Source organism: Schistocerca serialis, chromosome 9, assembly GCF_023864345.2.
Source record: "Schistocerca serialis cubense isolate TAMUIC-IGC-003099 chromosome 9, iqSchSeri2.2, whole genome shotgun sequence".
NCBI classification, from domain to species: Eukaryota; Metazoa; Arthropoda; class Insecta; order Orthoptera; family Acrididae; genus Schistocerca; species Schistocerca serialis.
This window is the reverse complement of record NC_064646.1, coordinates 95,765,448-95,780,927: the sequence shown is the minus strand read 5'-3', so window position 1 is coordinate 95,780,927 and position 15,480 is coordinate 95,765,448. Positions and strand designations below refer to the sequence as shown.

At 43.8% G+C, this 15,480-nt stretch overlaps 1 protein-coding gene across 9 annotated transcripts in view; it reads right to left on the bottom strand.

Annotated features, from left to right (window-relative positions):
- The window catches only part of LOC126418632 (dentin sialophosphoprotein-like), a 101,279-nt gene that overhangs the window by 56,375 nt on the left and 29,424 nt on the right, over positions 1-15,480 (bottom strand). For all 9 annotated transcript variants that reach the window (XM_050085479.1, XM_050085480.1, XM_050085483.1 and 6 more), the window contains exon 2: positions 234-362. In XM_050085479.1, the coding sequence (XP_049941436.1) occupies positions 234-362 (129 nt within the window). The remainder of the gene's footprint in view (positions 1-233; positions 363-15,480) is intronic.

Here is a 15,480-nt window from a genome sequence, read left to right as displayed (position 1 = left end):
TTATAAAAAATAGGAGACCTTACTTTTGGGATAATTACTGACATGTAATGGTCAGTTGTCAAAGGAATATTTGGTTTAAATGTTTGAGTTATTCGGAGTGACAACATGTAATTAAAAATGGTCAGAACTAGAATGACAAACGTACCCTAATTACATCAAATATTTATTCAATTTGTGAGAACCTACATAACTTACCACTTAGAGGCCATGTAACAATATGCAAGAACACTCACCTCTGCGGAGTCGATGGAGTTCCCGGCACCGCCTCTGTGTGCAAGACTGGAACGACCCAAACTGGTCACACTTACAGGTGTTGCACTCCTTCCAGCTGACCTCGTTCGGGGTGCACAGCCGTATGATACCTGCGAACGAAGGTAACATCAGTTCGAAGCAGCAGCATAAGGGATAAGTCGTGTGCACCCGCACTGATTTGAGGCACTATCCTCAGTCAGACATTTCTGTCAAGTTTCTGTCATCGTCGGTGTTACTCACGTTCTTCTTCCTGAGGTGCAACAACGGTTGCTCTTAAAAGGATGAGGAGATACAGCCTGTACAAAATTATTAATTTACTTCTTGTTTCCTTTATTTTCCGGTTTGTAGGTGTAGCGCAATCAACAGTGGCCCTTTTGAAGTAGTGAACACGTACAGGTAAGTGAGGGCAATAACCTGCACGTTACGTCCTTAGCTGCCTTGCCGACATCTGCACGCTACAGTAACTTAGTAAGACACCGCCCTGTTTACTGCTAAATCAGTTTCTGGATTTACTTTCTCGAAAGTAATTATCAGTTAAAAACATCCACAGACATTTAAATCAGTTTATTACGTAAGACATACAGAGTTTTATCTAATAATCATGGACCAACAAAATACAAAAAAATGCTTCCAGAATGAGATTTTCACTCTGCAGCGGAGTGTGCGCTGATATGAAACTTTCCTGGCAGATTAAAACTGTGTGCCCGACCGAGACTCGAACTCGGGACCTTTGCCTTTCGCGGGCAAGTGCTCTACCGTCTTTTTTTTTTTTTTTTTGTTTTTTTTTTGGTCTCCATCACATGTATACGAGCAAATGAACGTGCCTGCGCTGTCAGGACACTAACTACAGTGGTTAGCTGCATTCACCTCCGTGGCAATGTCTTGCAGTCCTCCAAGCCTCTTGACTACAGGTACCGGTATGTGGCTCGATAACAAGTGGATAGACGCCGCATCTCTCTCGCCGTCAGGTGTTGCCGCGAGTCATACTTAACGTAGCTTTGTGCACGCGTCAGCGTAGCGTCAGTCGAGCAAAGACGAGACAAGTTGCATAAGACGAGCAACAAAAACGCGCAATTCCGGTACCGGGAATCGAACCCGGGCCTCCTGGGTGAGAGCCAGGTATCCTAGCCACTTTTTTTTTTTTTTTTTTTTTTTTTGCGGACAAGTGCTCTACCGTCTGAGCTACCGAAGCACGACTCACGCCCGATACTCCTAGCTTTACTTCTGCCAGTAACTCGTCTCTTACCTTCCAAACGTAACAGAAGCTCTCCTGCGAAACTTGCAGAACTAGCACTCCTGAATGAAACGATACTGCAGAGACATGGCTTAGCCACAGCCTGGGGGATGTTTCCAGAATGAGATTTTCACCTTGCAGCGGAGTGTGCGCTGATATGAAACTTCCTGGCAGATTAAAACAGTGTGCCCGACCGAGACTCGAACTCGGGATCTTTGCCTTTCGGGGGCAAGTGCTCTACCATCTGAACTACCGAGGCACGACTCACGCCCGGTACTCACAGCTTTACTTCTGCCAGTATCTCGTCTCCTACCTTCCAACCTTTACAGTAGCTCTCCTGCGAAGCTGTAAAGTTTGGAAGGTAGGAGACGAGATACTGGCAGAAGTAAAGCTGTGAGTAGCGGGCGTGAGTCGTGCTTCGGTAGCTCAGATGGCAGAACACTTGCCCGCGAAAGGCAAAGGTCCCGAGTTCGAGTCTCACTCGGGCACACAGTTTTAATCTGCTAGGAAGTTAAAAAAAATGCTGTTTAATTATTGTGAGACAATTGTTTTCTTTATGCTGTTACACCTACAGAGCGATTACTTACTGACATTTTAATGTTTACTCCATGTTTGACGAAACTGTAGTTTTGTCTAATAATTATGGCCCAACAAAAAAAGTGTGTTTAATTACTGAGAGACATTCGTTTTCTTTATGCTATTACACCTACTGAGCAACTGTTTACTGATATTTTAATGTTTACTCCATTTTTTGAGGAAACTATAGTTTACAGCCTTTAAACTCACAATTACGGACAACAGCTGTTTCACTTCCACATTAAAACACTGCCATTCTCCAATGCATGTGGCACTTTAGTCTACATCGCCTCATGTGTAACTCCGTAACCGTGCGATGTGGCCGTGCGGTTTGAAGCGCCATGTCACGGATTGCACGGCCCTTCCCGCCGGAGGTTCGAGTACTCCCTCGGGAATTGGTGTGTGTGTTGTTCTTAGGATAAGTTAGTTTAAGTAGTGCGTAAGTCTAGGGACCGATGACTTTAGCAGTTTGGTCCCTTAGGAACTCACACACTTTTGAACATTTTGTAACTCCGTCAGTTTCCTTCATTTCCACCAGCCTGTATTAGTGTGTTTCGCATTTAGTGTTGTTATTGGGGGAGGAGGAGGAGATTAGTGTTTAACGTCCCGTCGACAACGAGGTCATTAGAGACGGAGCGCAAGCTCGGGTGAGGGAAAGATGGGGAAGGAAATCGGCCGTGCCCTTTCAAAGGAACCATTCCGGCATTTGCCTGAAGCGATTTAGGGAAATCACGGAAAACCTAAATCAGGATGGCCGGAGACGGGATTGAACCGTCGTCCTCCCGAATGCGAGTCCAGTGTGCTAACCACTGCGCCACCTTGCTCGGTGTTGTTGTTATTGGGCCTGTTAGACTGTATAAGAGGTGCGAACAGCGTTCAGATATTGAGTGATCACTGTGAAGGAGAAGGAGAAACCGCGTTTCGTGTGAGACAGCATTATCAGCAGCTAACAGAGTGCGAAAGTGGCATCATTTATTGCTTGAATTTGGCCCGCTGGTCGAATCATGCAATATCTGCCGGGTATTCCACGCCTGACAACGACAAGGGAAGATCGCCGTAGTCTCCACCAAATTCATCTGCGACTGCTATCCGAGACCAAGCAACTCTGTGCCATCCCGCATCATTGGTCGGAGACCAGCAGCAGCCAGACGATGCGTAGGCTACCGTTAACACCACAGTACAATCGACCGGGTTTGGAGTGCCTACGTGGACGGTTAGCGTGTTCTGCTGACGAATGGCATCGCAGTGTGTTAAGTGCTGAACCACGGTGCTGCTGTAAGACAGATGACAATCGTAAATGTAACGGCACAACGGGAAGGACGGACGGCCTGCGTCATCACGTACTACCTGTCACGCGACTGTACTGAGGTATCATTTTTCAACAGGACAACGCTCATCAATAGATAGCACCTGTCTCTGTGAATAGTGCGCCATGTTTCCCGGACAGAACCGTGTGGGACCAGTTCTGGCATCCATTCGGCCCCAGCACCGGTATCTACTAACAATTGTGGGTTAACTTGCCTCACGAGGTGATACTACGACTTTATGAGACCCTCTTCAACGGAATAAGGGAGGCATAAGTATCTGCCAGAGGAGGTCCAATATCATATTGATTTGTGGGCTCATACTGCCAAGTTTTTGCAAATATTATACGATGTTATAATTAATGAACTAACATCACATTCCTTCTCAACCAGTGAAATTTCATTTCTTTTAGGCTTCCCGTTCGGAGCGTTCCATTTTTTGGTCAGTTTGTGTGTATTAATTAAAATTATTACTTGGATTTAATTTTGCATCATCATCTTCAAGTAGTCCCCTTGCTAGCGAATACAGTGACCTCAGTGTTCCTGCCACTTTTGAAATGCACCTTGGAAGATGACTTGCAGAGGGATTTCGTTGAAAGAAAGACCGGATCGACTCTAAGACGATGTTAAGTTCCCTGCAAATACGCAATGCTGCCTCTGTGTGCCTTGAGATATTTGTGGCACAAACTTTACCACAGTCCTTCTTATGTTCAATCCTTCTAACAGAATACTTTCACAGTCGTAAATTACGTGCGTACCTGACATTAAAGCATTGCCTCTAAACTCTTCACTCAACATTTGGTGCAATCGTGCAGCGATTCCTACTAGTTTAAAGCAAAAATTTATTCATGTACTTCCCTCCTTACAATAAGTTCCTCCTGCCACCGAACTTCACTAATTCCCACTTTATCTAACTTTAACCTATCCATTTCCCCTTTTAAATTGTCTAACCTACCTGCCCGATTAAGGGATCGGACATTACACGCTCCAATCCGTAGAACGCCTACAGGAAAATTAAAGAGACCTTTGGAGAAAAGAGAACCACTTGCATGAATATCAAGAGCTCAGATAGAAACCCAGTTCTAAGCAAAGAAGGGAAAGCAGAAAGGTGGAAGGAGTATATAGAGGGTCTATACAAGGGCGATGTTCTTGAGGACAATATTATGGAAATGAAAGAGGATGTAGACGAAGATGACGTGGGAGATATGATACTGCGTGAAGAGTTTGAGAGAGCACTGAAAGAGCTAAGTCCAAACAAGGCTCCGAGAGTAGACAACATTCCATTAGAACTACTGACAGCCTTGGAAGAGTCAGACCTGACAAAACTCTACCACCTGGTGAGCAAGATATATGAGACAGGCGAAATACCCTCAGACTTCAAGAAGAATGTAATAATTCCAATCCCAAACAAAGCAGCTGTTGAAAGATGTGAAAATTACCGAACTATTAGTTTAATAAATCACAGCTGCAAAATACTAACGCGAATTCTTTACAGATGAATGGAAAAACTGGTAGAAGCCGACCTCGGGGAAGATCAGTTTGGATTCCGTAGAAATGTTGGAACACGTAAGGCAATACTGACCCTACGACTTATCTTAGAAGAAAGATTAAGGAAAGGCAAACCTACGTTTATAGCATTTGTAGACTTAGAGAAAGCTTTTGACAATGTTGACTGGAATACTCTCTTTCAAATTCTGAAGGTGGTAGGGGTAAAATACAGGGAGCGAAAGGCTATTTACAATTTGTACAGAAACCAGATGGCAGTTATAAGAGTCGAGGGACACGAAGCAGTGGTTGGGAAGGGAGTGAGACAGGTTGTAGCCTCTCCCCGATGCTATTCAATCTGTATATTGAGCAATCAGTAAAGGAAACAAAAGAAAAATTTGGAGGAGGTATTAAAATCCATGGAGAAGAAATAATAATTTTGAGGTTCACCGATGACGTAATTCTGTCAAAGACAGCAAATGACTTGGAAGAGCAGTTGAACGGAATGGACAGTGTCTTGAAAGGAGGGTATAAGATGAATATCAACAAAAGCAAAACGAGGATAATTTATTTATTTATTTATTTATTTTTATTTATTGATTTATTTAACCTGGCAAGATTAGGGCCATCAGGCCCTCTCTTACATCTAACCAGGCATTCTATTTATTTTACATTCATATGTTTTAGTAGGCATGTTAAACTACATCTAGTACAAAAAGTGAAATAAACAATTTGAAAGGTACACCTGGAAATATACATACATATAGAGTTTATATTCTTAGGTCACAAGTACTGTTATAATTAGACATTATTGAAGAGACAGATTTTAGATAGGAGTGCCGGCAGCAGGGAGTATGAGGGAGACTGATGGTGAAGGGAGGAGAAGAATAGAGACATGATGAAACATAATTAAGGAAATATAAAGGAAAAGAAGATTGCTTGGCTAATAGAGAAAGATGAAGAGGAAGGCATCTCAGGAGCAAGATAGGAGACGCTAGCTTTGCTATTTGACAGATGGGGGGATTGTCCTTGTACATTAATTTTGTGGAGAACTTTGTGAGGATGATAGTAGGAAATGCTTCAACTTCTTCTTAAAAGCAGCAGGAGATCGAATTTTGCGCAAGGTAAGGGGCAGTTTGTTCCAGAGGCGGACAGCGGCAACTGAGAAGGAGTTTGCAAAAGTTTTTGTTTTGTGAGTGGGCACAGTTAGGATACCAAATAAGAGTGACCTCGTGTTTCGATTATGATGACATGACAGGTTTTTAATCTCTGAAGCAAGGTACTGGGGTGCTTGCGCGATGAGGAGTCGGTGGAGTAGACATAGAGTGTGGTAGTCACGCAGTTTGTCCGGCCGCAGCCACCCTAGCTCGGAGTATGAAGCACTAACATGATCATATCGGCGAATGTTGCAGGTGTAACGCACACAGGCATTGATGGTTAGCTCTAGCCGTCTTTTGTTTTCACTACTCATGCCTTGTTGAATCACATCACAATAGTGGAGGTTCGGTAGAACGAGTGCTTGCACGAGCTGGCGTTTCAAGTCCTGTGGAAATATGTTCCGAAACTTTTTGAGAGCATAGAGAGAAGCAGACGTCTTTCGGCACACTGCGACTGTATTCTCCGCCCAGTTGAGATGCTCATCCAAAGTTACACCCAAGTTCTTCACTGTTTTCTGATAATGGAATGTAGTCGAATTAAGTCGGATGATGCTTAGGAAATGAGACACTTAAAGTAGTAAAGGAGTTTTGGTATTTGGGGAGCAAAATAACTGATGATGGTCGAAGTAGAGAGGATATAAAATGCAAACTGGCAATGGCAATAAAGCGTTTCTGAAGAAGAGAAATTTGTTAACATGGAGTATAGATTTAAGTGTCAGGAAGTATTTTCTGAAAGTATTTGTATGGAGTGTAGCCATCGTCGTCGGCTGATACTCGTATCCGAGTTTTCATTTCTCTCCTGAGATTTCCTTTGTCACGGTTCAGGCGTGGAAGTGTCGTTGATGGCTTAGCAATCCAATCCTAGCGTGGAACAGGCGGCCACAGACATAACAGCTGATGGAAGGTGGAGGACGTGGCTGAGCCTGGAGGAGTTTACGTCTCTGGCGTTTGTCATTCTCAATTCTTCGACGTTCCAGCTCAAAGTTTTGAAGAGCATTTGAGGTAACTCAGCGCCAGCGACTTCGGTCTTCTGCTATTGTGGACCAGTTACTCGGATCGATGTTCAAGTTTTTCAGATTTTTCTTGTACTGATCCTTATAACGTTTGAGAGGGGCACCTCGTGGCCTTGGTGTACAGTGTTAGGTCTTTATTCAGGAAGACACGCTTTGTAAGACGACCAAATGCTACATGTGCAGCACGTAATCTATTCTCCACATCTTTTCCAGATGAGCAGTTGGATGACAGTATGCTTCCCTGGTAGAGGAAATGGTCCACTTGTTCCAAGAGTGTGTCGTAGATGGATATGCTGAAGTCAGGAACGGAGGAGCCAGGAGTTGGCTGCGCCATCACCTTTGTCTTTGGAATATTGATGGAGAGACCAAATCGTTCGTACGCCCTGCTGAAGGAATCAACTGACAGCTGTAACTCTGCAGGTGAATGAGCTGGAGAGGCATTGTCATCAGCATACTGCAGCTCTGTCACACGAGTGGTACTGGTGAACCTTTTTGAATGGAGTCTGGACTGGTTAAATAATCCTCCATCAAACCTGTACTTTAGTTCTATTCCTGCATTGTTTACGGTTGTCTCGTAAAGCATAGCTGCCAGATACAATGCAAATAATGTAGGTGCAAGAACGCATCCTTGTTTAAGCCCACTTGTTATTGGGAATTCACCAGTCATTTCATTCTGGCAGAGGACCTATCCAGTCATATCAACGTGGAGAGCTTCAATCAGGTCAACAAAATGTTCAGGGCAGCCGAAGCGTTTTAAGACCATCCACATGGCTTCTCTGGGAACTGTATCAAAGGCCTTTTCTAGATCGTAGAAAACAAGTAGTAAAGGCTTTTGCTGTTCTCTGCACTTCTCCTGTAGTTGTCGTGCACAGAAGATCATGTCAATTGTCCCTCTTGAAGGTCGAAACCCGTATTGAGACTCAGGTAGTATAGTCTCTGAAAGTGTCTGGAGGCGATTTAAAAGGATTCTTGCGAAAATTTTTCCAGTGACAGAGAGTAGAGATATTCCCCGGTAGTTACCACAGACGCTTCTGTCACCCTTTTTGAAGATGGTGACAATTGTGGAGTTCTTCAAGTCAGCTGGTACCTTGCGGGTTTCCCACATTAATATAATAAGTGAGAAGAGTCTAGTTTTTAGAGGCAAGCCGCCACCCTCAATAAGCTCCATCGGGATGCTGTCAGGTCCAGGAGCCTTCCCAGGTTTCACACTCTTGAGTGCCTTGCAAAATTCTTGAAAAGTTGGAGGATCAGCCAGCCAGGGTTTTGGAGGGTGCTGTGGGACATTTTTGAGAAAATCTCCAGTGGCAGTAGAAGGGCTGTTTAACAGTGAGCTGAAGTGCTCTTTCCAACGATTTAAGATGTCCTGACTTTCAGTAAGAATGGTGGAGTTGTCAGCAGCTTTCAGTGCTCCTGATGAGGAGCAGATAGGTCCATACAGCTCTTTAATACCAGCGTAAAAGCCACGCAGGTTCCTTACATCAGAAAGATTTTGGAGTTCTGTGGCTTTCTGTTGCCACCATTTGTTCTTGATTACTCGTATTTCACTTTGACATTTCTGCTTGAGTTCTTGAAAGTGTGCTTTCTTTTCTGCGCAGGATGGATCTTGAGCAAGGGATAGGTAAGCATCCCGCTTTGCATTGATGATGGCTTGGATTTCTCCGTGGTTGTCATCAAACCAGTCACTTCTTTTCCGTGCACTACAACCAACAACATTCTCAGCAGTTTCTTTGATGATGTTCTTTAATGTGGTCCATTCTTGTTCGACGTCATCTGTGGTTGCTGGAGCTTTGTTAAGTTGTTCAGACAGTATGTCTTGGAAGTGTGAGCGAACGTTTTTGTTGTTCAGGTTGCTTATGTTGAATTTTCTGCGTGGTGGGTTTGAAAAGTGGGATCGTGGCTTGCGATACTTTGGTACTCTCAAACGGCTGACTAAAAGTCTATGGTCCGTCCAGCACTCATCGATGTTTAGTGCTGCTTTTGTGATGAGAATGTCTTTCTTGTCACGTAATAACGTAGTCTATAAGATGCCAATGTTTGGAGCGTGGGTGCATCCATGTGGTCTTATAGCGGTTACGCAAACGGAATTGGGTATTGGAGATGAAAAACCATGTATGGACGATAAATAGTTTAGACAAGAAGAGAATAGAAGCTTTCGAAGTGTGGTGCTACAGAAGAATGCTGAAGATTAGATGGGTAGATCACATAACTAATGAGGAGGTATTGAATAGAATTGGGGAGAAGAGGAGTTTGTGGCACAACTTGACTAGAAGAAGGGATCGGTTGGTAGGACATATTCTGAGGCATCAAGGGATCACCAATTTAGTTCAAATGGTTCAAATGGCTCTGAGCACTATGGGACTTAACATCTTAGGTCATCAGTCCCCTAGCACTTAGAACTACTTAAACCTAACTAACCTAAAGACATCACACACATCCATGCCCGAGGCAGGATTCGAACCTGCGACCGTAGCAGTCCTGCTGTTTCGGACTGCAGCGCCTAGAACCGCAAGACCACCGCGGTCGGCCACCAATTTAGTACTGGAGGGCAGCGTGGAGGGTAAAAATCGTAGAGGGAGACCAAGAGGTGAACACACCAAGCAGATTCAGAAGGATGTAGGCTGCAGTAGGTGCTGGGAGATGAAGCTTGCACAGGATAGATTAGCATGGAGAGCTGCATCAAACCAGTCTCAGGACTGAAGACCACAACAACAACAACTTCCCTCCCTCACATAAGACATCGAAAAACTGCTAATTCACGTATACATGACAGTGGAAATGTGCTCGCTGACAACTATTCAAAGCAGTCAGCTCGCGGCAACTTTTCATAGTGATTCAAGAGGGTTGTATGGAGAGACACCTAGCGGAATTTCAGTGTACTTGCAACCACTTTCTAAACAAAAGTCAAAGTTCAGGAGCTTTTGTTTATCTCTTCGTAATATCCATACAGAAAGTGTGTACAGGTGATTTAGATACAGAGAATCAAATTCTGACATTTTAACTGTTATTGTCGTTCTTCATAGGAATGGGCTCAGTTCCAAGCATCCCTCCAACTTCGACTGTCCTTCCTTTAACAATACAGCGCTGTTTCCACGTAGAACGGGCTTATTTGCAGTATTACTAACGATGCATTATCCCTGCATGTAAGCGCTTGTTAGCCCAAATGATACATGTCGTTGCATACTTAAGGCTAATGCAGCTGGCTTTACAGGCTGCATCCTGAAAATAACGTCTTGACAGGATAGGTGATGCCGAATACAGCAGACGTTTCACATAACCAGTGGACGAGAAGGCACCGCTGTGTAGCTGTGGCCACAAAACGATAGCCAAAATCAGCGACGAAAGCACGGAAGTCTACACCATCGAAGAGTAAAAAAGGTTTAGAGGCCGCAGTAATCATTCGCAGCATGCCAGGAATTTTTGCGAGGGAGAAACAAAACATTTCTTCTTTGATGCCAACTTGTAGAGGCGTTGGAAGCAGAAATTGCGGACATTTTTTAAAAACTGTTTGAGAAAATTAGTATGTAATTTATATCCTCTTTTTCGTTAGCGTGGTAGATTACAGTTCCTGGCCTTGTTTGAATAAAAGTTCGTTCACGCCCTCAGTGAGAAGTTTAAACATTAAACTCTTTGGCGTCAGTATTCTTTAGTAAACACATTGCACTGAATGCTGTCGCATGTCGATTACCATGCTGTAGTGATGTACCTGTATTGCATCTTACTGTCTTCACAAAACAATTTCTATTAGTTATGCTAAATTTAGTGTACTTGACTCAATACTCACAAGCATCAGAGAAAAATCGCGTCTAACAATATTATCGGTGGCTAGAAACTGAAAAGTTTTCCTGGCTTCTAATTGTGCAGCGTGAACAATTACTTAGTTATTTAATCAGTAACGGCGCTCGCACAACGGATTTTAGCTGGGGAAAGGTATGTTAAACGCTGTATTTCTGACCTGTGGTTTCCTTTAGCAGATAATTTGAATTACGAAATTAGGCAGCTATCTTCTTTTATTCCTGATTTCGTTCTTAGCAACTGACTCTTCCCCTTCACTATTAGTTTACAACTTGCACTGATCATTTACTTTGTTGGTGAAATGCTGTCTGTAAATTACTTTTTAAATTAAATGCAATGCAAGTCTACAGTTCTAAGATGATCAGCAAGGTCTGTATTAGCTACTACATGTAATGTTACAAGCAGAGAGCAACAATAGTGAGTCTTATACCGTGTCTCTTTGTGGCTTGGTAGGTAATTGCGTAAGCGAAATACTACCGTAAATACCCAAAGATGCCGGGTTCAATCCTCTGTCATTCCTAATAATTTATTTGTCACATTATCTATCATTCGTTTAAGTTTGAAAGCAACTCCTTGCATTTCTAAGTCGGATGTGTTTCTATAACCTATTTTCTTTCCCCTGATGAGAATGTGTGCCAAAACAGGAGTATTTTATAATCGTATCGAATCTTAAACCAATAAGTTGCATTCATCAATGGTACTGTAACAATGGTGTTAACTGTAGCCTCGCCTTTTCTCCTGACTCTTGTAGGACATCTACCTGTTGAATAAAAGATAAAAAAATAGAGCACAGTATAATTTTCCTCTAAAAAAACAACTTAGGAGGTATCTAATTTTCTTACAATGTGTATCTACATGCGGTTGGCAAGTATTTTACAATAAAGAGTAGCAACTTAGATTTCAGATGTTTTCTGAGGCCATGGCAGAATTTGATGGCGGACGGTATTTGTTTCTGGATTTGCAACGCAGATAGTGCAGCATACACAAAGGTAAAGTACCTGTAAAGCAAATAGTCATATCAAAGTTTCGTTGTGAGTCCATCATTGTTTTGAAATATTTTAGAGACCACACATTTTGAACAATGAAACCGTATTGATATACTGATTTTGCTTATTCTCTTCTGTTCACAGATCCCCCTACGTATCTTCATTAAATAGTTCGTTACGTTTACTACATTGCGCCTCGTGAGAGGCATAATACGAGGGTTGGAACTTTAATAGCGGCAAGTATTTATTTACAGCTCGTACAAAATAGATACGTGTTTTAAAGTTTTACTGACCTTCAAAGTAGTCACCAGCTCTTTGTATAACCCGTTACCAGCGATGTGGAAGTCGTAGGATACTCTTAGCAAAAATGGTTCAAATGGCTCTGAGCACTATGCGACTTAACTTCTGAGATCATTAGTCGCCTAGAACTTAGAACTAATTAAACCTAACTAACCTAAGGACATCACACACATCCATGCCCGAGGCAGGATTCGAACCTGCGACCGTAGCGGTCGCTCGGCTCCAGACTGTAGCGCCTAGAACCGCAAGGCCACACCTGCCGGCTACTTTTAGCAGTGCCAGTTGTGTTGACAGTTCGAGCGGCGCGGTCTAATGCCCGATAAATTTGTAGCAGTTCTGAAGCGAATGCCATGAAGTGTTTCCTTCAGTTTAGAAGTCGAGTTGAACTTACGAGGGCTTAAGTCAGGGGTGGTATAGCACTTAGCAGCCCCATCAGTGAAACAAATAAGTAGCAGCTTGCACTGTACGCGCTTGAGCATTGTCCTGCAAAATGATAGTCAGGTTCTACAGAAAGTGTCATCACTTCTGTCCCTATGCTGTTCATTTTTGGAACACAACCTACGACCTGCTTAGAGACGGAAGTGAAGAGCTGCATCTAACCAGTCTTCGGACTCAAGACCACAACAACAACAACAACACATACGTTACTGAACTGCAGATGAATAGTAGAAAATTCATAACCGCAATTCGTCTGAGCAAAGATACTTCGCATCATCAGAAGTATTCCGGCCAACCATAGGTTCCAGGACAAGAAACTGGGAGAACGAAAAAGGAATGTCGAGTTAATGAAACATATATTTTGCGAAAGATATTGTACTGTGTACCTCTAGCGTAAATAAATTGGAAACAAGATTGGATGAAGGCAAAATCGAAACGTATCGAAAAGAAAATAGTTCAAAGTAATAGCGAATTTATAGAAGAAATATAGGAATTTTTATATTCGGATCAATTGAAGACAATGACTGGACTGACTAAGGAAAAAGTGTGAGAACGGTGTTGCTTTTGGAACACTACCTGTGTTTTCTGTAACTGTACTTTCAGTGTGACTGATAAGGAAAGTTTACAGTCAATGTGTTCTCCACTACTCCACTACTGCCGTATGTCAGCTAGAGATGGACATTGAATCTGAAATCCATTCAAACACCGTGGTTTACTCAGTGATCAACCGAGACATTCTGGGAAATACTACACTGCTAGCCATTAAAATTGCTACACCAAGAAGAAATGCAGATGATAAACGGGTATTCATTCGACAAATATACTAGAACTGACATGTGATTACATTTTCACGCAATTTGGGTGCATAGATCCTGAGAAATCAGTACCCAGAACAACCACCTCTGGCCGTAATAACGGCCTTGATACGCCTGGGCATTGAGTCAAACAGAGCTTGGATGGCGTGTACAGGTACAGCTGCCCATGCAGCTTCAACACGATACCACAGTTCATCAAGAGTAGTGACTGGCGTATTGTGACGAGCCAGTTGCTCGGCCACCATAGACCAGACGTTTTCAATTGGTGATACCTCCAACATGCGATCGTGCATTATCCTGCTGAAATGTAGGTTTTCGCAGGGATCGAATGAAGGGGAGAGCCACGGGTAGTAACACATCTTAAACGTAACGTCCAATGTTCATAGTGCCGTCAATGCGAACAAGAGGTGACCGAGACATGTAACCAATGGTACCACATACCATCACGCCAGGTGATACGCCACTATGGCGATGACGAATACACGCTTCCAGTGTGCGTTCACCGCGATGTCGCCAAACACGGATGCGACCATCATGATGCTGTAAACAGAACCTGGATTCATCTGTAAAAATGATGTTTTGCCATTTGCGCACCAAGATTCGTCGTTGAGCACACCATCGGAGGCGCTCCTGTCTGTGATGCAGCGTCAAGGGTAACCGCAGCCCTGGTCTCCGAGCTGATAGTCCACGCTCCTGCAAAAGTTGCCGAACTGTTCGTGCAGATGTTTGTTGTGTTTCATACGTCCCCATCTGTTGACTCAGGGAGCGAGGCGTGGCTACACGATCGGTTACAGCCATGCGGATAAGATGCCTGTCATCTCGACTGCTAGTGATACGAGGCCGTTGGGATCCAGCACGGCGTTCCGTATTACCCTCCTGAATCCACCGATTCCATATTCTGCTAACAGTCATTGAATCTCGACCCACGCGAGCAGCAGTGTCGCGATACGATAAACCGCAATGGCGACAGGCTACAATCCGACCTTTACCAAAGTCGGAAACGGCATTTCTCCTCCTTACACGAGGCATCACAACAACGTTTCACCAAGCAACGCCGGTCAACTGCTGTTTGTGTATGAGAAATCGGTTGGAAACTTTCCTCATGTCAGCACGTTTTAGGTGTCGCCACCGGTGCCAACCTCGTGTGAGTGCACTGAAGAGCTAATCATTTGCATATCACAGAGTCTTCTTTCTGTCGGTTAAAATTCGCGTCTGCAGCACGTCATGTTCGTGGTGTAGCAATTTTAATGGCCAGTAGTGTATGAGAGACAAGAAGACATAAAAATGGACAAGACAATAGGCTCAAGTGGAAGACGTAATTATAACCGTAATAAAAATCAAACTGTAGTGGGCAGGATCAGTAGCCAGGCAAATGGATGGCCCATAAACCGAGAATGTTCCCTGCCAGTTTACGAGAGATCAGAGAGGACAGAGATGATGGCCAAATAGCAGGGTCGGTACATGCCTTCAGAGAATATAATAGAGCACGTAAGATGACAGCCGTCGGGTCTTCACACGAAACAACGTGCTGCGAGGTGCGGTCCACACGGCTGAAAGGGGGCGTGGCACCGCACGCGAGCGGCTGTGATCGGCAGGTGGCGCTCCCAGCTGGAGACTGAGGCAAGGCGCTTTTCCATTCCAGCAGTACGGCTCTCGAATAAAGTATCCAGTAACCCGCACCTGGTTAAAAAACACTGTGTTCAGTACGCGAGTTGAGGGGTTTCCAATCATCACAGGCATAGCTTCCCTACGGTTATCTTCCAGCTGTCGGCGTTGTGTCAAACAGCGAACCTGCGTTTCTGTCTTATTATCAACACGACCATAGCTCTCTTCATCATACAGGGTTGTCCACTGATAGTGACCGGGCCAAATATCTCACGAAATAAGCGTTAAACGAGAAAACTACAAAGAACGAAACTTGTCTAACTTGAAGGGGGAAACCAGATGGCGCTATGGTTGGCCCGCTAGATGGCGCTGCCATAGGTCGAACGGATATCAACTGCGTTTTTTTTTTAAATAGGAACCCCCATTTTTTATTACATATTCGTGCAGTACGTAAAGAAATATGAATCTTTTAACTGGACCACTTTTTTCGCTTTGTGATAGATGGTGCTGTAATAGTCACATA